This window comes from Anabrus simplex, chromosome 1 (genome assembly GCF_040414725.1).
Source record: "Anabrus simplex isolate iqAnaSimp1 chromosome 1, ASM4041472v1, whole genome shotgun sequence".
NCBI classification, from domain to species: Eukaryota; Metazoa; Arthropoda; class Insecta; order Orthoptera; family Tettigoniidae; genus Anabrus; species Anabrus simplex.
Genome location: NC_090265.1, coordinates 394,423,685 through 394,447,892, shown reverse-complemented (window position 1 = coordinate 394,447,892; position 24,208 = coordinate 394,423,685). Strand labels below are relative to the sequence as shown.

General features: G+C 39.4%; 1 protein-coding gene across 2 annotated transcripts in view; it reads right to left on the bottom strand.

The window, feature by feature from the left end:
• Polr3B (RNA polymerase III subunit RpIII128) overlaps positions 1-24,208 on the bottom strand; it is a 236,541-nt gene that overhangs the window by 38,549 nt on the left and 173,784 nt on the right. For both annotated transcript variants that reach the window (XM_067135003.2, XM_067135004.2), the window contains one exon: positions 1,596-1,836. In XM_067135003.2, coding sequence (XP_066991104.1) covers positions 1,596-1,836 — 241 coding nt within the window. The remainder of the gene's footprint in view (positions 1-1,595; positions 1,837-24,208) is intronic.

Genomic DNA, 24,208 nt, shown 5'->3' with positions numbered 1-24,208 from the left:
GGAATTGAGTGCATAGTGTGGCCTGCCCGTAGTCCTGAGCTAAACCCGATAGATCATGTCTGGGATATGCTTGGGAGACGTCCTAGGAGTCATTCCCCTGACACTCTGGCTCAACTTTGGGCTGCGCTGCAGGCAGAATGGGAGCTCATACCACAAAAGAACATTTGAGATTGCATTCTTAGCGTGCCTGATTTAATCACAGCTGTAACTGCAGCTAGAGGTGGTAATACCCATTACTAAAAAATATGTGGACATATGGACTGCATACGAAACTGTGCAGAGCTCCAGGTTTCGACATTTCCAAATTCATGTTGGTGGACTGTTGTGATTGTGAGATCTATGATTTTTATCAATTACTGTGCTAAAACTTCTCAAATGTGCTAATTAACTTATGATACATTGCCATATTGCTGTAATGTCTGATTTTTACCATGTTTCAAATGGATCAACTATAAATTTTGTCTGAAATAAGCAGTGTTTTGATTTTGATTTTTTTTTTTTGCCGGTGAGTGTATAATAAGAGAGAAGTTACGATGGAGAATACCAGTAAGAAAGAAAAATTTAACTTAGAGCAAAAATATTTGAACTCGTGAAGGGTAAACACTTTGCAAATGATGTGTAATAAAAGAAAACATATTTGCAGCTGTACGGATTTACATAGGTCAAGCCTGATGGATGATTACAGTGATGCAAAACACATTGCCTGTGGACTCTAGAACAATGGAAAAGCAACACGTGGAGTGACGAATCATGCTACATGTTGTGGCAATCTGACAGACATTCTGGCGAATGCCAGGTAAGCATTACTTTCTGCAGTGCACTATTCCCACCGTGAAATTGGTGGAAGAGGGATTATGGTGTGGGCCCATTTATCATGGTTTGGTCATGGTCCACTGGTTTTAGTTCCTCAAACCGTGAATGCCGAAGCCTATCGGGCAATATTGGACAATTGTATGCTACCCTCCCTATGACAACAATCTGGAATGAGTCCTTTAAATTTTTAACATGACAACACACATGTACATAAGGCAAATGCCATAACCGAGCGGTCTGTCAAAATGGGAGTGAATGAAGTAGAGAATGGCTGGCCCAAAGCCCTAATCTAAACCCAGCATCATTGGGATGAATTATAGAGCCGGTAGACAGCCAGACCAGACCACCCTAAAACAGCTACAGAACTGTTTGCTGCATTGCAAGAGGAATGGCAGAAAATACCACCAGACATCTGCTGAATCTTACTGGGAAGTCTTCCTATAAGGGTACAAGCTGTGATAGGAGCGAAAAGTGAACCTACAGTACATTGTAGTGAAACCATAGTAACTCCAGTTAAGCCAGTACTCACAGGTATCTGACCATTATCCTCTTGTTATTTTTTTTCCCACCTGTTTAATGTTGCACTAACTTTAGGAAGATTTTCAACGACAGTGGGAGGGTAAGTGACTGTGGCCTTATTAGGTACAGCTTGAGCTTTCGTTTGGGAAAAACTATCTTCAAGGCTACTGACAATGGTGCGTACAATTTTTGTTCTGAACGCTTCTCTGTTACTATTACCATCATTACCATACTGTATATTTGTACATAAATAAAAGTCTCACCTGTAACTCCTTTCTGTCCATGCCTACTGCTGAATTTATCTCCAATCTCAGGCCTCCTTGTCTGTCTCAAGAGGAGTTTGATGAGCATTGCTTCTTCATTGTTGTGAGACAGCATCACTTTCTCTACATAAGAAGGTACAGCACCTTTGTAAGCAACTGGTACTTCCCGATATTCAGGCTGGGATTGCAGTGAATTCACCGGATTCATAGTAATAGTAGGCATTGACTTATTCACCAGAACCTATTGCATAAAGATTATATTACTTTATGAAATTGTACCACAGAAAGTTTAACGTACAGCAAAAGACAGGTTAGTTCCTAATTAATAACCTTTATAATTCACACTTGAGAAATAAAGATAGTAATGATATACATTCATGGGTAGGGTCTGGATTTTTATGTAATACTCAGCAGGACACAGCATCAAACTTCTAAGTCAAGTCACAAATCTTCTCTGGGACTGCAAAATACCACAAAAAGTGAAAACAAGACTTCAGTAGAATCCAAGCAACTGAAATGAGATTCATTAGAATGATGAACTAAACCACCAGCAGAAAGGACAAGATCAGAAATGAAGTGAATAGGAAAGTAGCTGGTATCGAGGTTCCTATTAACAGTGTCATAAAGAAATGCAGACTTCAGTGGTATGGGCACATAATGAGAATGAACAGGGAAAGACCTGCCAGAAAATATTTTGACCTTAATCTCGTAGGAAGAAGACCACAGGGAAGCCCAAGAAAATGCTGGATAGAGACTATAAGATCAGATGTGGAGGAGAGAGAACACAAATGGGAGGATGTACTGGAACAGAAGATGTATGAAGACAGAAGGAGATGGCAAGCGCTTGTACACCACACCCAGGAAACTGGAGTTGGGAAATGATGATGATGATGATTATGACGGTCAAAGTGCGAAACATGTACATAAAAATGTAGTAAAATTCAGTGAAATATGTAATTAAATACATAATATTCATTAGATATATAGTAGTACTAATGCACTAAATTTACAAAAATGTTTGTATATTCCTTTCATTATGACTTATGGTAAAGTAAACTCATGTCCTCATCCCGAGGTGGTGCAGCTCTTTTCAGGCACACTCCCAATGGAGGTAAGCTGCATGTACCATTTCAACCACATACCAGCCATCCTGCCAAACTTAAATTTCTGGCAATACCAGGAATCGAACCCGGGACGCCGTGGACGGCAGCTAATAACACTAACCATTACGGTACGGAGGCGGACATGACTCATGGTTAAGACATGACACAGTAAAATTGTTTTAAATACCTCCAGATTTTATGACAAAGTCATCGTTATTGCTTTAAACAATTTATAGAGTCTACTGTTTTCTAATTTTGACAGTATTAATAAAATTAAAGGCATAATCGAAATAATTCAGCTATTAAAAAATTATGTGATGCACTGTAAATTGAGGAGTATATTACACAATGTATTGTTGTAGCTAATTTCTTATTGCTCTTATGCGCTGCAAATTGTGATATTTTGGCACTGATCCAATAAAATTCTCTTGTAGGCTGAAAAGAATCATTCAAACATTGCAGAAAGTCACCGGTGCATATTTTAAAACTAGCTGGGTGAAATATCTTCTTGTTCACTACTAATGATCTTGCAAACAGATAGAAAACATGACTCTCCTAGATTTCGTTTCAAGACTGCATGGAGTTTGTTAGAAACTCTGACCAATGAAAGGCACCTAGCCTTCCCAAATTCTGAGAAACGATTAGTTCAAACTGTTATATGCAGTTAAGGCACTCGGACTTATCATATTTCACAGAAAAAGGGTTAGAATTCCCAATTCTAAAGGAATGTTAAAGCCAACTTTAGCAATTGAAATATATTCTATTGAGATGAAATTTGCCAATTATTTTACATTAGTCTGAAAATTAAACGAGTTGACACAGTTTTTTTAATAATACCTAGATATATACAAAAATGTTACATTCTTGACAAAATATGTATTAATATTAAAAATATGTAAAATAAAACACAGATATAACACTCTCAGAACCACAATTTGCCAACATTTTTCATTTTCAGTTGTCTACAGGAAGAGGAATGGGCCGTACTCATGGGCAACTGAATCAGAGATAGCTGCCATAGAGGGAAAATGGCCCTGAGTTTGGTCTGCCGAATGTAATAGGAGAGCATGGCATGTAACAGCGAGGCTGCTAGGGTCAAATGTCGGGACGTACAACACACTGATGACAGGCGTCGCCACTGGTTACCTCGGATTGAAAGAGCTGATAGACAGGCCACAACTCCAGCTACCAGTTAGTACAAATGCGTCGTCGACCAGATGAGGCAATAGATTCCTCTTGCCATTAGGGTATAGTTCAGGGTGGTAGTTGTGGTATCCTCGTATGGGGACCATTCACATTTGACAATGTCCCTCAACATGTTACAGGAACCTGCTGGCAGATCATATTAACCCCGTTGTTCACCTGCAACACCCTCCACCGACCGACCGACCGACCGACCGACCGACCGACCGACCGACCGACCGACCGACCGACCGACCGACCGACATGTATACACTGACTGACAGAGCAAATGCAACACCAAGAAGGAGTGGTTCGAAAGGGATGAAAGTTGGGGAAAAAACAGAGACGGCACGGACGAATAATTGATGTTTATTTCAAACCGATATGCAGGTTACACAATGCGCACGGCATCGACTCAGTAGGATGTAGGACCACCGCAAGCGGCGATGCACGCAGAAACACGTCGAGGTACAGAGTCAATAAGAGTGTGGATGGTGTCCTGAGGGATGGTTCTCCATTCTCTGTCAACCATTTGCCACAGTTGGTCGTCCGTACGAGGCTGGGGCAGAGTTTGCAAACGGCGTCCAATGAGATCCCACACGTGTTCGATTGGTGAGAGATCCGGAGAGTACGCTGGCCACGGAAGCATCTGTACACCTCGTAGAGCCTGTTGGGAGATGCGAGCAGTGTGTGGGCGGGCATTATCCTGCTGAAACAGAGCATTGGGCAGCCCCTGAAGGTACGGGAGTGCCACCGGCCGCAGCACATGCTGCACGTAGCGGTGGGCATTTAACGTGCCCTGAATACGCACTAGAGGTGACGTGGAATCATACGCAATAGCGCCCCAAACCATGATGCCGCGTTGTCTAGCGGTAGGGCGCTGCACAGTTACTGCCGGATTTGACCTTTCTCCACGCCGACGCCACACTCGTCTGCAGTGACTATCACTGACAGAACAGAAGCGTGACTCATCGGAGAACACGACGTTCCGCCATTCCCTCATCCAAGTCGCTTTAGCCCGGCACCATGCCAGGCGTGCACGTCTATGCTGTGGAGTCAATGGTAGTCTTCTGAGCGGACGCCAGGAGTGCAGGCCTCCTTCAACCAATCGACGGGAAATTGTTTTGGTCGATATTGGAACAGCCAGGGTGTCTTGCACATGCTGAAGAATGGCGGTTGACGTGGCGTGCGGGGCTGCCACCGCTTGGCGGCGGATGCGCCGATCCTTGCGTGCTGACGTCACTCGGGCTGCGCCTGGACCCCTCGCACGTGCCACATGTCCCTGCGCCAACCATCTTCGCCACAGGCGCTGCACCGTGGACACATCCCTATGGGTATCGGCTGCGATTTGACGAAGCGACCAACCTGCCCTTCTCAGCCCGATCACCATACCCCTCGTAAAGTCGTCTGTCTGCTGGAAATGCCTCCGTTGACGGCGGCCTGGCATTCTTAGCTATACACGTGTCCTGTGGCACACGACAACACGTTCTACAATGACTGTCGGCTGAGAAATCACGGTACGAAGTGGGCCATTCGCGAACGCCGTGTCCCATTTATCGTTTGCTACGTGCGCAGCACAGCGGCGCATTTCACATCATGAGCATACCTCAGTGACGTCAGTTTACCCTGCAATTGGCATAAAGTTCTGACCACTCCTTCTTGGTGTTGCATTTGCTCTGTCAGTCAGTGTATATACAAACAAATGATACACCAGGGACTCCAGCACACAATGTGGCAACCAGTTCCAGTTCATATCAACTCCCAAATTCTGGCTGACTTGATTCGATGATTAACCCCCAAGGAGCCCCGTTCTAAATCCCATTTAGCATATCTGGCAAGTTGTTCAGAGGGATGTGATGCCCTGGACACTGGTCTGACCAATCTTCGTGGATTATGGAAGGTTGTGCAGCAATCATGGATCAGTATGGCTCACCAATGCCTCTGGTGTCTTACCATAATGAAACTTGAACTAGAATGAGTCTCATTAAGATTAAGTTTTCTGGCATAGAAATCAGAAGCTGCTACGCGTGCAATGTACATCACTCCATGACAGAGAGCGTTGGGGAGTCTGCATGCAATGTACGGCACTCCATGTTGAGTGATTAAACTTAATTCCATCATGAAACTCTATACAGTACTTCAACACACTAAGCTTTCTGTCACAGATCAAACAAAGAAACTTGTTACCTCTTCTTTCTAATCGTGTCTTTCTGTATGCAGTCCTGAGCTGAGTACGTTAGTTCAAGAAGAGTTAGACCTAATGGCAAATTACTTTACGTCACAAAAGCACTGTGGAGTCTGTTCATGGGTTTGGATCCTTTTTGATCTTCATATTTTTGCTCGTCTCCTTCTACCATCTCCTCCTCTTTCTTGGCCTTTCTCATCGCTAGAAGGGCTGTAGCTGATTCAAGTATGTAGTGTGTCGTAAGTTGTTCATCACTTCGAATTAAGTTCTTTACCTCGTAGGGAACGTTTCTAGCTCGACACAAGGTGGATATTTCAATGCGTTTTCAAGCACTTCATTCGTTCCATCACCTATAATATCACTCTCCAAACACGTGCGTCAGTTTGTCCAAACGATGAAACTGATCATACATGCACCAGAAATACATAAATATTGTACGGTGGAATACATCAGTTCATAATATTTTCTGCATTGTACAAATAGATTTTACAGAATTCTTCCATTTTTTGTTTCCGTTTCTCCGTTGAGAAGATTCTGCATTATACAAAAGTAAAAGTAAGAACACTATAACACTGTGAGTTTCATCAGGACCGAGAAAGTATTCTATAGTGGACAAGTTTCTGCTTTATTCAAATTCCGCTTTGAGTATATTTTATTGTATTTTCAAATAATCATGCTATCTGCAACAGATAATGTGTTAGAAATGGAGGATGACTTGAGAAAGGGTGGAGCACTAAAACACAGAAATGCTTTAATTTGCAAGCATATATGTACACCAAATTCTGGAATCCACTACTGGCATTTAAACAAGTCGGCCAAAGAAGCAGCTATCTTAAACGACATTCTCAATTTCAAAGCCAGTAGTATTTTCTGCACCATTACAAATGCTGCTATAACATAACATAATGCAAGATTCACCAGATTCTTCACTAGGTGCAATATAACTCTTGACACCACCGTGAGGACCAGAGCATTGTAGTTTGTATATAACTGTGAGGTTTTCCAGTCTGTAGAAACTAATGAAGTTGCTAACTTACCTACTACCGTTCACAATTGACTTGTAGAGTTTTCATTATAATGAGAGGCCCCATTTCCTTTTGCGGGTCACAATCGGCTTTGGGAGTTTTGATTATAGTGGCAGGCGCACTTGCCTTCTGCCAGTCACAATCGAGATTGGGAGTTTTGTTTATAATGGCAGGTCTCCTTGCATACTGCCAGTCACAATAGAGTTGTAATACCAGTTACAACAGAATTGGAAAGTCTTTATTACAATGAGAGGCACACTTTCCTACTGCAAGTTACAGTCCAGCTGGGGAGTACTCATTACGACGGCAAGTCATCTTTCCTACTGCCAGTCACATTCAAGTTGGGGAGTTTCGATTATAATAGCAGGCCACTTTGCCTATTACCAGTCACAATCTAGTTGGGAAATTTTGTTTACAATGGCAGGCACCTTTGCCTACTGATGAATACAATCGTGTAGGGGAGTTCTTACCAGAAACACCCCGGCCACCTGGGCGACTGTCCTAAATGCAGATCAATATTGATTGATTGAAAATGACAGGTTCCCTTGTCTTCTGCCAGTCAAATTGAAAAGGGGATTTTTCATTACAATGGCAGGCCCCATTTACTAATGCCAAATACAGCAGAGTTGGGAAGTTTCAGTTATAATGGCAGGCACCCTTTCCTACTGCAAGACACTGCCGATGAGTTTTGATTACAATCGCAGACCCCTAACTGTCACTATTTATTTGTGGAGTTAATTACGATGGCCAGCACCCCTTTCTAGATCGCTACAAAGCGAATTCAAAGTACAGTATATATATGACAGTACATGCACGTTTATAATTGCAGATCATCATTTCGAGATTAACTGCTGCTAAACGGTACGCCATATTGACAAACGGATTGCGCCATCAGACGCCTTTCTTAGTGGTTTACATGATAGTTGGCCCATTGATATTTTTCTGTATTTCCTCTATTTATGAGTTATAGTTAGAGAAACTTTGAATAGGGTGAAATTTGAGCTAAGTTTTCACACTTTGCTTTAATTTTTGCATCATAAAATTTGGCTCATATATGGCCATTGTACGTGCCAAAGTGCATGTCGAATTTTATGATTTCTATTTTTTCTATAAATTGTCCAACTATAAAATATGCGTATAAAAATTACAAAATTTACCTACAATCAAGAAATTCAGCTCTATTTAACGTATAAGGGATCAAGATACAACAAAGTCACAGGAGTAAAGTTGTAGATCAGTGTAAGTTGGGCAGCGATTGTGTTATCTGCTTAGTAATATCACCTACTGTTTAGCCACCAATTACCTCAAAAGGAAGGTCTGCAACATCATTAAAATTGTGTCCATATTTTGATATTTTTTGGGGGCTAAAAAGCTACACATTTGAACATATTGGAATATTTCCGTCGGTTACTGGCTAAAATATATAATTTGACCAAATTTCAATTTTCTAGCTCGCCTGGCAGATTGTATCAGCAATCTCGATTTGGTGAGAGGGAGTTAAAAATTAGCACTTCAGGAAACTGTTAAGTCTATGAAAACTATTGGTCATTGCTTTGGAAAAATGCTTACATTTGCATTCTTATGCTAAGCCCCAAATTTCAAAACCGTTAGTGGGTTTGATCCTGCCTCAGTTCGATGGTAGGTGAACAGGTGTCGCTTGTGGGAAGCTAAAAATCTGGAAAGCTCATGTTGGTAGATCTACCTGTATATAAATGAACTCTTGTGCCTCAAAATATCTGGCTTCTTGGTGTCTTCGGAAACCTTGGGATGTAAAGCAACATTATTAAATGCAGCCTCAGACACCCTAGATTTTCCCAGACATTCTCTCTGCAAGCTAAACTTGGTCTGCTATCAGAATTGTTCCCCAAACATCTTTCTAAATCTGACACATTCAAAGATTCATACACACAATCAGAAGCATTCTGAGATGCCCTAGATGTGGGCTATTGTTTCTAGGCTTTGAACGAAGATTTTCCAAGGGCAGCTGGTTTTTTAGTTGCTATAGAAAGAGGCACCAACTCTCAGAAGTGTTACAACATACCTACTGACTCTAAATAAGTTCCAGTTAACGGTATGTTATGCGACTTAGGGCCTGTACTACGACAGCCAGGCAAAAGTGCAGTTTAAATTCATGTGGTAGCTTGCACATTTACCTGGAAGTTTGGTTGAAAACGCGTACTACAACTTTTGTTTATGTGCAATCTGGGAGAATATTCTTGTGTTTAGCTATGCCGAAGTTGGAGAGGCAGTTAACACTCTTATCTGCGACTTTGTTCCTATCGGGGACGCTACTATAAGAATCAAGATGGCTACACATCAAGATGAGATGGCTACACATCAAGATGAATCTATATCTGCATTATTCTATACGAAAAATAAGTTGTCATAATGTACAGTAATCTATGCATAAATTTATAAAATACATCATGCTTCCTGTCCAGCTATCACAGAATTTTTAAAGATTTCCCAAGCTAGCAAGTTGTTGGTACTGACTATATGAGTTGCATGCAAGCACATCAACAGTAAGCTCCCTAGGTAGCCGTAGTCATTACGGCAAACATCGTTTGATGCTGCTGCGCAATTATTTATGGGTTCAAGTCCTTCTAAATATTAGTCGGTAGGGTACCTGAGGTGAGAGTGCCGAGCTGAGTGGCTCAGACGGTTGAGGTGCTGGCCTTCTGGCCCCAACTTGGAGGTTCGATCCTGGTTCAGTCCGGTGGTATTTGAAAGTGCTCAAATAGTTCAGCCTCGTGTCGGTAGATTTACTGGCACGTAAAAGAACTTCTGCGGGACTAAATTTCAGCACCTCTGCGTCTCCAAAAACCGTAAATGTAGTTAGTGGGACGTAAAGCCAATAACATTATTATTATTATTATTATTATTATTATTATTATTATTATTAGAGGTGAGAGTACACATTTGATAATCATTAGAGTGCGTGTCAAAAGCTTGGGTTCTATTCCAAATCAATCCGCGATGCACAAATGGAGTAAAGGTATACGACATTGTTCATGATGATTCGTCCGCCGAATGAGGATGTTAAGGAGGCTGTATTTCTTTGACTTCATAACAACTTGCTACTAAGTATTTACACTAAAGTGAGATAAATGCTTGCCAGTTACTATTTTAACATTTTTTGGAAAAAAAGAAACCAACTAATTAAATTAGCAACAATAAATTGAATTAGTAGTAATAAAATTAATGATCCTACGCTGTATACAGTAGCATTAATTATGAATATAAACTTTACTTTTGCTGTAATGTGCATCCTCGTAAATAGTATCAGACAAAAAACATTTTATACCATGTGGTAGGAATTATTTTATAAGATACATAACCTGAATCATAACTTTTGCGACTTGGTTACATTTTTAGTCTTTTTATTTTCTACAACAATTTCTGAGTTTTGTTACACAATTAATTCTTAATACTAATTCATCTAATTCTACGACAACTACTCCTAAAATTGACGTGTCTATTTGGAAGAAGATGGAAGGGTATTCAAAGAATTTCCAAATTTTTCTAAGTTGTACGCTGGATTTTGTACTGAGGAACACAAATTTGATCTTCAATTTGCCATCGAAAATGATGAGAGGCTCTGCATGAATTCGAGATGAATAAAACGAATGAACAGTAATGAAACTTTGATCATGAAAGCTGAGACCATCGATAAAACACCATAAACCTGAACAATGATTGAAATTTTGTTGAGCCCGAAGAACTGTGAGTGATGTTTCTGTTTTACGGCCGGATGCTCTTCCTGACGCCATCCATATGTGAAAGGATGTATTCACTATTGCATGTTTCTGTGGTGATCAGTAATGTGATGTGTTGTGTGAATATGAAGAAGAATGTGTTGGGACAACATAAACAACCAGTCCCCAAATCAGAGGATTTAACCAGATGCGATTAAAATTCCAGACCCGGTTGTGAATCGAACCCGGGACCCTCTGAACTACCCAGCAAGTCGCCACGCGGTTTAGGTCACGTAGCTATCAGCTTGCATTCGGGAGATAGGGGGTTCGAACCCCACTTTCGGCAGCCCTGAAGATGGTTTTCCATGGTTTCCCATTTTCACACCAGGCCTATACCTTACTTACGGCCACGGTCGCTTCTTCCCAACTCCTAGCCCGTTCGCCATAAGGGCTATCTCTTTCATTGCGCCGTAAAGCAAGTTATGTGTGACCGTCTGAACTGAAGGCCTCAATGCTGACCATTCAGCCAAGAACAAAAGTTGGTATTTTATGACTTAATTTTTACAATTTTAAACTGAATTGAAGATTTGATCATGAAATTCAGTATCAGAATAGCGTCACACTAGTGAGTTTACTACAAATGTCCATAACAACAAAGGTAAATTGAAAACATTCAGTATGGTCGATAAATTACTTATGTTAATTTATATTTACTCTTACTTTACGTCGTTATCTTATCAAGCGAAGATAAATAATAGTTTCGTGTGGCTATTCCTAGCCTGATGCAGCCCTTGAAAGGTAGACCCCACAACGAGAGTGAGCAGCATCTGTCGTGTATGGGAACTGCGCGTTTTTGTAGTGGAGGACAGTATTGTGTGAGTTGCGTGCAGGAATGTCGGGGATAGTACAAACACCCAGTCCCAGAGTCAGGGGGAAATGACCATTTAAGGTTAAAATCTCCGACCAGACTGGTATTCGAACCCGGAGTCCTCTGAACCGAAGGCGACTACGCCGACCATTCAACCAAGAAGGTGGACTTTCGCAGAGATAAAACAATATCAATCCAGTTCTTGACACCGGTGAAACATGTCCAAAGTTATAAATGATGTCATGGATTTCAAGGAAACTTAACCTACGTTCTGCATAAAACATATCGTTCCGTGCGGGATTAGGGCATATAGGAATGAGGAAGTGTAACAGTAGCTAACTTATAAGTATTCACGATTTGATGTGCTGATGACGTAAGGTTGAATCTGCACCGCAGTACTCAGCACTTCTCATCTCGCTAGGAAAGTGTAGACGTGATTACAGCATGAAGATGAAAAGTAACCTAGGCCTACATTTTCTAAGATTTAGGCCTATTTGGGAATTTGCCTCAACTTTGTTCCAGACATTCAACTACAGACCAGCGATGTATTTCTTCCCGTTTAGAACATTTTAAATTATTTTGTCACCAGATATAGGAATATTAAAAATACAAAAAAAAATTACAGAATCAGTTGAATATCTTGTAAAATATAATTAATGAATTTATGAGAAGGAATTATTGGTCTATAGCTTTAATCCTGGATCACAGTTCTAGGAAATTATGGTCTTTTGTTCTGTCACTCAAACACAGAATGCGTCATTTAGTGCTGTCCTTCCGCATTGCAGACCACGAAAGAACTAACATTGAAGGATGTATTGTTACAGGCAATATAACCTATCTTCCATGAAATAAAAAGCAATGGTTAGGGTGTGTCTATGTTACTATACACAGCTTGACAAGTTTTATAACTGAACTGCAAAGAATGATGAGAAATGTGATTAAGTTGGATACAGACTAGATATATTTGACTGCTCGAACTCTCACCTTGTAAAAGAAGCTAGAAAATTAAATACTAAAATCATAATCATTAGGTAACCTAGCCTACTTGTCATATAATACTGTAAAAAGCAAAGTCACCTCCGTACAGGCCATGAAGGCCCTTGGAGGCATGGAAGGTAAAGGCTTCCACCATTGTTAACCTCGGCACGTGATGGGGTAGAGTGGTTAGCTCTATGCCCGGCCGCCTTTGCCCCCAGGAATTAACCTCGTACTCATTTTTGGTGCAGGCTGAGTGAACCTCAAGGCCATATACACCTCCGGAAGTGGAAATCTTGTTTCTTAAATTTTACGACTTCCTGATGGGGATTCGAACCCACGTCCTTCCGGGCGAATCGAGCACGCCTCTACTGCCTCGGCCAGGCAGCCCCTCATATATTTAGTGCTGTCCTTCCGCATTGCAGTACACTAAAGAACTAACATTGAAGGATGTATTGCATGAGATAATTCGATATTTTCATTACCAACTTCTCCTTCATGCCTTATATTAAAAAAAAAACACCTTAGTTACATATTAGCAACTCTGTAACATGATTTTATGCTGCCAATAATAATAATAATAATAATAAAAATAATAATAATAATAATAATAATAATAATAATAATAATAATAATAATAATAATAATAATTACAGTATACTAGCCCTATTATTATTATTATTATTATTATTATTATTATTATTATTATTATTATTATTATTATTATTATTATTATTATTATTATCCGTCCGTCACCATCTAGGAGTAAAAAGGACTTTTTAAACATGTATGACTATCACTATGAACAGCTAAAATTAGTACAATAAACACTGTTTAAAGCTAAAATTTCCGTATTATTCAATATTATAACAATATCTATCAGACACTTCGTGAACGTTCCTTGTAAGACTAAAGACCTGAAAGTGTGATCAAAATCGGTGCACCAACTCTAATTCTCCACTCTTCGAATGTAAATGATAACAGGTATTGCATGAGGGGTATGATCTACCAATCTGTCTCCAACTGAGCTTTCCTAGGATCATATGGGAAAGCAACTTCTGCTAGTATCGAATAAGGGGGATCTGGAGCGTCGATTCAATGGCTGCGGTACATTAAAAATCCACCTCTATGCCCAACTGTATCGCCGCAGTTCTCATAGTAGTGATGGTATTATAATGGCACCTTGCTGTGTGCATATTTCAAGTGCATGCCTCCCTACAACGCGTGGTTCTTGAGTTGTAATACTGTAAAAAATAGGTCATTGATATTCATGTTTTGGGCTCCCTGGATCATTTCTAACCCCTAAACTCCCCTCAAAAACGTAATGAACCCGTTCTGAATGTTTTATTACAGTTTCTACTAATATATTACCTCTAATTGTCAAGATTCACCAACTATCATCCATGTTCAGTTACCATGCCATTTCCAACGTGGTGTGGGTTACTGTAGTCTCATAGTACATAGTACGTCCTAGTTCGGGAACCATGAATGGCCAAGTAAGAGATCCTGAGAGTCAGGATACAAGTTGCTGTGGAATAGGAGTTGGCATATTGTGAGTCATGGTCCTCTTTGTGTTCAGGTGGCTAGGACTATACAATCTACCTGTGGTCCCTAATCCTTCAGAGGAGAGATTCTCACTGGGGCTATGTGTAAGTAGGGTAGCACCCTGCTTCACAGAAGTTTTATCGAGCACGCTCAGAACATTTTAAGCAAGGCTCGTACCTATGGGAATAACAGAGTCGCATTTCCATTTAAGCGAGGGACTCGTTGGAAAAGACGGACGAAATAGAATGCGATGGAGAGCTATCAGTATTAATGGGGCTTATGGAAAGAAGAAAGTAGAACATACCTAGTCAGCAAAGAGAATGTGTCTGGATATGTTAGGAGTTAATGCTATTGCGGTAACGGAAGAAAGGTAAGATAACGACGAAGAGATAGGCGGTATCTCAACAGATGTTAAAAAGGGAAGGGCAGAATGTGAGGTAGAGCACTTCATGAGGAATACTGCTGCACACAACGAAGAAATGTTTTTGACATGAACTTCTACATTATAGCTTAATAAGAGTCTGATATTGGACTCTAGTAATACAATTTCAAAAGGAATAGCGCTCAACAAACGAAAACACCAGGGAACACGTATACCACTGCGCTAAATTTCACTATATTTTCAGTAACCTTATTACCAATGCAATAAAAATGTTACTACATCTTCCGCATAACAATACCATCGTTAAAATCCGTTGGTAGTACGCAAAATGATATTTAACTTCTAGTTTGCAAAACTGCAGCCTATGAATCTGGCTGTTTATTTGACAGTCATAGTACAGGCGCTTAATCAGCGAAATCATACGACTGTGATGGAAACAATGCACGAAAGAAATAGTGCATAGTATCACTAAAGTAAAGAGAGTCCAGGTTTCGGGATTAGCACTCACATATATACGAAAAAATTAAGGATGAAAGTAAGGCAATTAAGAAAGTTGACATTAACTGAAGATAGGACAATAACCAAGGACAGTCAGATAGGACAAATATGTAAATACCATGTGGATGTATTGTAAAAATGAGATGTCCCTCACTAAATTCTGATGATATGAGTTACGGATTTAAGAAAGAGGTAACAGAGGAGAAATTAGGCACAGAGATTCTTAGGTATTCAGATTCAGATAAGAAGATAACTTATGGCGTTATTACACAAGCCTAAAGAGGCAAGGCAGAGACAAGAAATTAAAGCAGAAAACGGAAGTAGAAGAAAAATGCAGTAAAAATTGTAGCAAATAACAGAAAACACCTTACGGTGTGAAATAATGGGCTGCGCTCCACGCTACAGTTGAAATATTAAGAGCCACGCTTAATACTAATCAAAGACGATTGTAACCTCCAATGGTATTCTGCAAATATCTCGTAGATTAGCAGACTGACATCTCTCTCACCTTCTACCCAACGAACAACCACGAGTTTACAGAAATGATGATAAAAATGGCATTATGTTATTTCCCTGCTGGCAAGTAGTAAGAGACATTGCCTTGGTACCCGGTAGGTTTGTTGTTGGTGTGCGAGGGTGTCCGTCACTTGGCGCGTAGCATGAACCCCGTAGTAATTTTCTCAGTCATTTGAAGATTAAAAAAATAATTTAAAATGAAGGGGCGTTCACATATAGTCTACAAATTTTACAGAAAATCAATAGTGTATGAGAAAATATCCAATAACTAGTGTGATCTCTCAATAAACCCCCAGTCTATTTTGTTTGTTAGTGTGTGTTCTTCTAAATACATTAGAAAATGTATATATTTCTTTAGAACAAAATTGTAATCAGGACAATAACCTGAATGATACAATTGACAATAGAAACCCCATATTCGAAGGGATATTATCAAGTCTTGAAACTTTAGGCAAAAGAAACAACACAGACCATAAAATGATAAATAAGAACGAGCCTCCGCCATTTTGTATATCCACTCTCCCCACCCCTTCTAAAGCCAAAGCCGTGACAGTAAGCGACACACCTCCTCCCCTCTCCGCAGCCTTGCCTCCCTGAAAGGAGGAGCAAACGGCGGAACATACACACCATTATTATACTAGACGTAAAGCAGCTTCAAACGTTCCCTCTCCAGGGTCATGGTAGAATTGGAGTCTAACAACATTAAGGTATGGAACCATTTTATACATTTATTATGTAAAGACACATGCTTTTATTACAAAGAAAACAAATTCCTATTTTCCTCATTTCATTACAGAAATTAAGTCGAAGCTCCCTTCTCAAAAAGTGACCGGCAATCAGCTTCAAAGTTGCGCATTAGACTCAATTTAGAGCACATTAAGCAAGCTCAAAATAAATAACATCCTACCTGGAAGGAGTGAATGAAATGAGCATTCAGCAGTAATAAGAGCAGTGTCCAGGAGCCATTCATTTTTCAAAAAAACTTTTAACTGGAAGACAAATAGATATATTTAGTGTAACAGAGTTGAAATTTTTAACAGCTATTCTAATGAATAGATATAGTTTTTTAGCAGGCTAACTATGTATTCATCCTGTCTCATTTCATCAACCCATTAACCCTCACATTGTTTTAACATCATTTTAATTTAATTTTATATTCAAATTAGTCTTTAAGAGGAAGAATGTACCTGAAAATAATGTATTCAGAAACTTAGCGATTCACCTAAGCTTAACAACAGCTGAAGATGTTCTCAAGTGAGAACGAAACATGTGCTGTTTATAATTAATAATTTGCTAAAAAGCAAATAAATGTATCAAAAAGGTGGAAGATTTTCAATTATTGTAACTCTCTGAGACCTGCACCTGGCGAGCCGAACATGTCCTCGGACATTCCCGGCACTAAAAGCCATACGCCATTTCATTTTCAACACAGTTGAGCTTCCAAACGGAGAGGTAACTATAAATGAAAATGAAATATTACAGGAGTTCAGCAGTTATTTCTACCACTCACTGAACTGTAATACAACTAATGACTCACAATGACCATCCAAACCCTATAAACAATAATGTAGAAAGTTTGACCTGGAGGGAAGTAGAGACAGCAATACGTAAAATGAAAAACAACAAGTCTGCCCGACTGGATGAGCTCAGTGGACATGATTAAAGCACTTGAAGAATCCGAAACACAATGGTTGGACTAAATAAAATTTGGGAAGAAAATAAAATCCCCAGTGACTGGAGATGACCGATAGAAGTATAATAACTAGAGGTGCAACCTTTCTATCTCATGGGTTAAAAATATATAAATCAATCCTGGAGAGAAAAATCAGAAAATTTACTAAATCTAAACTTGATGGATTTAGACCAAATAGATCAAGCCTAGCCAGGATTTTCTTTTGACAAGAATGCTCTTTGAAAAATATTGGGATAAGAATACAACGGTTATAGTTCTATTTTCGGATATTGAGACGCCTATGATCACGGCCACGTAAGCACATATGGGAATATCTGAGACATAAAAAAGTGCCAGATGAGATTATAGCTTCAGTAAAACAACTATACTGAGAGACAAAGAGCTGTGTGCAAATTCAAGGAGGCAGGTGAAGTTGTTTTGAAACCAAGAGAAGAGACCAACAAGGAGGTTGTGTATCACCACTTCTCTTCATTACTATAATGGATGAGGTTATAAAAGCAGTCAAAATGAAGGATCAAACAACAAATGCACTTGTATTTGTTGATGATGTTATGCTACAGGGTGAGACAAAAGCAAAAGTTCAAGCTAAACTAGATCTTTGGCAAGAAGAATTTGAAAGAATGTGAATGATCATCAACCAAACTACTGATTGAGTCAAAATCTTGAAGTAGCCCACCTGCGAGTGCAAAATAAAGTAGTATATATTATAACAACCTCAAATACTTACGGAGCTTCTTTTATTTTGACAATATCATAAACCAAGAAATACCGTATTTCCTCGCATATTAACCCCCCCCCCCCCTCCTTATGTTTTGTGGCCACAAAAAATAGGGGGATCAAATATGCGATGATATCCCATTTTGTGTAGAGACTTCTGGGTATAAAGATTATAAATTATACATGTATGTATTCTAGACAGACTATTCTTTAACAAATTTATAAGTGTATTCTGAGTATTGCTGGCTACCTTGATTGGAAGGCAGTATTTCTAAATTTAAAAAGTAAAGAAAACAGTAAATTATGAACACATGACTTTTAGACCTACATATACTGTAAATATAATCACTTTTATTTACTCCTTATGAGTATTTACTCATTAACTCCTCTGATAAGGTTGATGTCAGAAAGGGCATCGATTGTAAAAACTCACTAGGAAGATTCGTCTCTCTTCATATTCAATCCCGTAGAGAAAAGGGATAAGAGTTGGGCATACAGTTTTATTTATCGTATGATGCAATATTAATACAAAAGAACTAAAAAGAACTAAAAAGAACTTCATCGCCAGTCATTTGTCTCTGTCAATTGAGCAGTAGGCCTATCACACAGTAAACCTACTCGCTGTTTTCATTTGAATTATTGTCGTCTTGTGCCGCCATCTTCCCTGCTACTGGCATTGTCATCATCCCAAATATCGTCAATTTCACTGCTATCGGGAGCATTTGAGATCCCAGTCTTTATCAAACTTTTAAAAATAGTTTGGTTTCTGATTATAGAGTCCAAACAGTCTATTTGAAATTGGTTGCTGGAGATGGTCTCTGTATTTTCCCAGTTGGTGTATGTGTAGCAGAAGCCACCCCCTCCGAATAAAGCCATGCTGTGGAAAGCATGCCAACCCACCAGCTGATCGCTAGCAAACGTTACGAGCTGTACTTCTGAATGTAATACATAGTGTCTGGAAGCATTCTTTGGATAATGCAGCTGTTGAAAGTCGACCTGTATTTTTAAGTATATTTTATGCTTGTTATCTAAATTTATTATATCAGGATTTACCTAAAATCTGTAATTGAGATAAGAGAGACCACATTGTTTAGGTTAGGTATGTCAGAAGTTCCATGACAAAAATAAAAATAAATAACAGGAAAGCTTGCCGTATTTATGGATATTTAAATGTGAAAAGGTAATGCGTTTTATTATCATAATTTTTAATTTCATATATTTGTTATCTCCACATAGTGTGATTTGATTTTTGGCTTTGGAACAAGAAATGACCATGGAGAGATGATACTTCAGCAATCATCGGCATATACAGTAATCTGGCAATTGTCAACACTTGCTTCCAAAAGAGGGATGAACACCTTATCACCTTTCAAGTTCAGGACAGAACTGTTGGTACGGAGGCTGACTATGTTGTTTGTAGCTATGACTTGCTGAAACAATTCCTTGACTACAAAGCTATACTAGGAGAAGACCTGGCATCACAGCACAAGCTTCTTGTCAATGAGTTAAAAGTGCAACATTCTTTGCATCGTGAAGCAAGCTTGCCGGTACACAAGACCAAATGGTTTAAGCTGAAGGAGACGGAAACATCTTAGCCATTCATTGATGATATCAAGGTCTACAATGCCCAGGATATGGAAGACAGCGCCAGTGTAAACTGTCAATGGGAACAGAATGACTGCACTCAGACAGTAAGGCGACATCTGAGAGTCTCAAATGGTGGAAGAGAGAAGTCCAGAAGGCACTAAAGGACAAGAAAACAGCTTTCAAGGAGTGGTGGAAATCCAAGAACAGCCTAGAGGGTTTGCAACTCAGGACGAGATACAAGGCGGCTAAGAAATCAGCAAAACTGATTGTGGCTAAAGCCAAACAAGATGCTGTGCATGGATTCTATGAAGGCCTAGAAACTCCAGAGGGCGTGAAAGAAATCTATAAGACAGCTGCCCAGCATGAAAAGCAATCCAGAGACATCATTGCCACCAAACACATCCATGACAAAAAGGGCAAGTTTCTTACAAGAGCCAACAAAATCAAGAATCACTGGCAGGAATATTTAACAGAGTTGCTAAGAGAGAATTCCCAAGGGACATGGCAGCTCCACAACATCCTGTGCAGGGTCTTGTGCTTATATTCACCATGGCCGAAGTTCCGACACCTATATCCAAAATGAAAAAATGGCAAAGCAGTGGCACCTGATGACATTCCAGCTGAGCTGTGGAAAGCTCTGGGAAATGAAGGAATTGACTGGCTTACAAAATGCTACTTCCATCTTTAGTTAGCAAATCAAGTAAAACTAGTCAAAGACCCCAACCATAATACATTTTTTACTTGCAATTTCTCAATGTCATTTTGAATAACTGAAAAGCAGCTGAGCTTGAGAAAATGTTTGGTCTATCAATTCTTTCACAAAAAGAAATCAGATCTGGTTACAATGCAATTCAAAATCAACTGAAGGAAGGTGGGAAATAAGACATCATGCTTGCATTAACTGGGGTGCAGTTATCAGAGTTCTCTGCATTTCCTAAATTTTGTTTTGATGTGGACCCCAAAAAGCAATATTGAGAGCGAGTGTGTTTTAATGCATTATAACGCACCGATTAAACAGAAGCTGCAACTTGAAGGAAAGCAATGCAGAACTTCTAACAATACATTCATTTATAAAGTTAATTTTACTGTAGATTTGAGCAGTATTGTGTGGTGTCCTTAAATCATTAAATTGTAGAATAAAGGATAAAATAAAAATTGCTACAAGTGCTTATTTTAATATTTTTAAACTTTTAAAAACACACAATTTCCAGAAAATGTAGACAAATTTTGATTAAAAATGGATAATTTTCCAGTCTCAATCAATCAATCAATCAATCAATCAATCAATCAATCAATCAATCAATCAATCAATCAATCAATCAATCAATCAATCAATCAATCAATCAATCAATCAATCAATCACCTCTGATTGGCATTTAGGGCTCTTGCTAATGTGGCAGGCTCCCCATCAATTCTTTACCTAGCCTTTTCTTACATTATTTCAAAGAAGTAGGACATTTACTGAACATCTGGAAAATTATTCTAATTCCTATTTCTTCTTCTTATAAATTAGTATTTGTCCCAATTTGTCCTCCATTTTTCCAACTTTATCTTCATATAACAATCTTCTCTACTTTAAGAAAAGCCATCTGCCTACTAATGTCATACCAAACCCTCTCCACAGACAACACAGAACATATCTTTTAGTTAAGCAGTTTGTCTCCTTGCTCCCAATTCTTACTGGCCGAAAGTTTACCACATATTCGTAACACTGCTCTTCTCACCTACAAAAAATCATGCTGCTAGTGAGGGTCTCACCCAATGGAAGTATAACCTAACTAGGGTCTTACCAGTGACTTGTATGTCCTCTCGTTTACACCCTTACTACAACCCCTAAATGCCCTCACAACCATGTGAAGATACCTGTAACCTTTATTTACAACCTTGTTAATGTTAACTCCACTGAAGATCTTTCCTTATATTCGTCGGCTGTAACTCAATCCGAGTATATCAGTGGCGTGGGTGATTTTGAAAAGTGGGTATGCTGTCCAAACTAGGGCGTACTAATTACCGTAAGTAGGGAGTACAATGTCCGCCTCTGTGGTGTAGTGGTTAGTGTGATTAGCTGCCACCCACGGAGGTCCGGGTTCGATTCTCGGCTCTGTCACGAAATTTGAAAAGTGATACGAGGGCTGGAACAAGGTCCACTCAGCCTCGGGAGGTCAAATGATTAGAGGTGGGTTCAATTCCACCTCAGCCATCCTGGAAGTAGTTTTCCGTGGTTTCCCACTTCTCCTCCAGGCAAATTCCGGGATGGTACGTAACATAAGGCCACGGCCACTTTCTTCCCTCTTCCAATCATCCCATCCCCCCGCGAGGCCCCTGTTCAGTATAGCAGGTGAGGCCGCCTGGCTGAGGTACTGGTCATTCTCCCCAGTTGTATCCCTGACCCAAAGTCTGAAGCTCCAGGACACTGACCTTGAGGCGATAGAGGTGGGATCCTTCGCTGAGTCCGAGGGAAAAACCGACCTTGGAGTGCAACCAGATTAAGAACAAGAAGAAGAAGTACAATTTAACGTACATCATTATGTAAAAGAATGTTACCACGCTGTAACCATATAGACTTAAGTGCAATCTCATGAAAATTGAAGGACTTCTAATCAGAGCGTACGGTATCATGTCAAATCCTTGGCTTCTCAGGAAACACAAAATAACTGCTGACATCACAACTGTAGATTTTAAAAAATCGATATAATTTTAAAGCTGCAATTAACTTATTGAGATGTGTAGAAATAGTTTATTTATTCCCAATGACAGTGCATAATCCGTTAAAAAAAAGGACGACAAGCATGTCAGTGTTGCGTTTTTGTCTGAAAATATTTATTTTATTCAGTTTTCTACATCAAAGCGCATAGATTAGTAGAAATCACGTATATTTCATGAATTACCCGTCACTATTCTGTTAAAGAAATTCCTTGATCTCTTATGTATGTATATACCAGAATACTCTCTGTCCTGTTGCACTGTTTACCCTTCAGCCTGGAAGCCGACTTGAAATATCTCTGACACTTGTACGCATTAGCCTATCTCAAAATTGATAGTAACTTATTTGCTAAGTTTTTGTCAGAAGTTCTTCTATTGTCCACTGTATGCTCTACTACTAACAGAACTATGCATTAAGTCCTTCCACAAGATTTTTGGTTGCTTTGAGACTACATGAAGGTGAAATCTAGATCGTCTCACTTGTTTTGTGAATGCTGTGATGGCATTATCATAAAATGTGTCTATACTTTCCAGCTGGTGGAGAACTTCTTTTTCTATGGATAGAACTGCCAAGAGTGAAAGTTGCTCTTGACTCTGTGTTGACCTCTGATAAGTCTTAATCCTTCTGAGAGCTGAAAACGATCCTTCAACTGACGCTGTTGTGCTTGGAACAGTTACTATAACTACACCCAACTTGTACACTTAAGGCAGGGCTGTATCTAATTGTTTGCTTTTCAGGGAACACACTAACTGATGAGGGTGTTGACCATAAAATTCGTCAAAGGAATACAGCACGGTAAGTTCATTCTTCAATCGGATAAAATCAAACGAGCCTTTTTAGGACAGTTTCAGATTTTCAAAATTAGAATGAGGAAAAGTAGCTTTGTACGCTTCATACTTCTGAGGATCCAACAAGGAAGAAAACTGTAATTGGTTTAATAACCCAAATCGTTTGTCTAATTGTACAATAATGTTTTCAGAAATAGAGTGGTAATGGCATTTCCTTGAAATTATTGGATCTTCTTCCCGATATTGTCGTTTGGTAGAGAGTCTTCGACACCATGATAGACCAGAGTCTTGGCCAAAATTACGTAGCATTTATTCGGGAGGTTTAGTATCTCTCTTTCGATTTCCTGAACTTTATTGGAGCAATATAGGATGTCTAAATGCTTGGACTGAAGGATGTTGAAAAGGATATCAGTGAAGGTAAAAATGTTGCTGAAATCAGTAACAAAAAGGAAGTTTCAATGCTAGTTAGAAATTTCATAAAACCTTGTGCCGCTACTGCTGTTCCACTCTCCTAGTTTGAACTTTCATCTAATACACTTCGAAATGATTTAAAGAATTTAGTGCGATGTTCTTTCATTGAGTAAACAAGACGAGATGAAAAATTCCGCCGTGTTGAGGCATTCTCTTTGCTGTAAATTCTTTCAGATTATGAGATCGTTTAGAGGACTTGTGAAAAAATTATCCTAATCCCGTTAAGGTCTAAAACATATTCTACAAACCTTGATACAGGAAATTGATTATGACAAAATCAGATCAAGCTTGTGACTAAAACAATGGATAAATATGGCCTTCGGAAAGAGTTCTTGTACTTTAGTTATTAGTCCACTTGTGTAGCCGGCCATCACAGCTGCTCCGTCGAACGTTGGTGCAACCAACCTGTAGTTTAAGTCAAACTCAGTAATAATGTTTTTCACATGTTCAGGCAAACCACTGGCTGTTCGAACTGCGCTGACATCAGTGAAAGAAAGGAACCTTTCATGAACTTTACCACTTTCAGAGTTAACGTATCTCAGAGTGGTTGATAGTTGAGACAAACTCACAATGTCTGAAGTCTCGTCAAGAAGAAGAGCAACAAAAATAGCGTGTTTTATTTCTGACTTTACTTTTTTCCAAAAGTACATCACTGACAGCCCTTATTAAGTCATTTTGT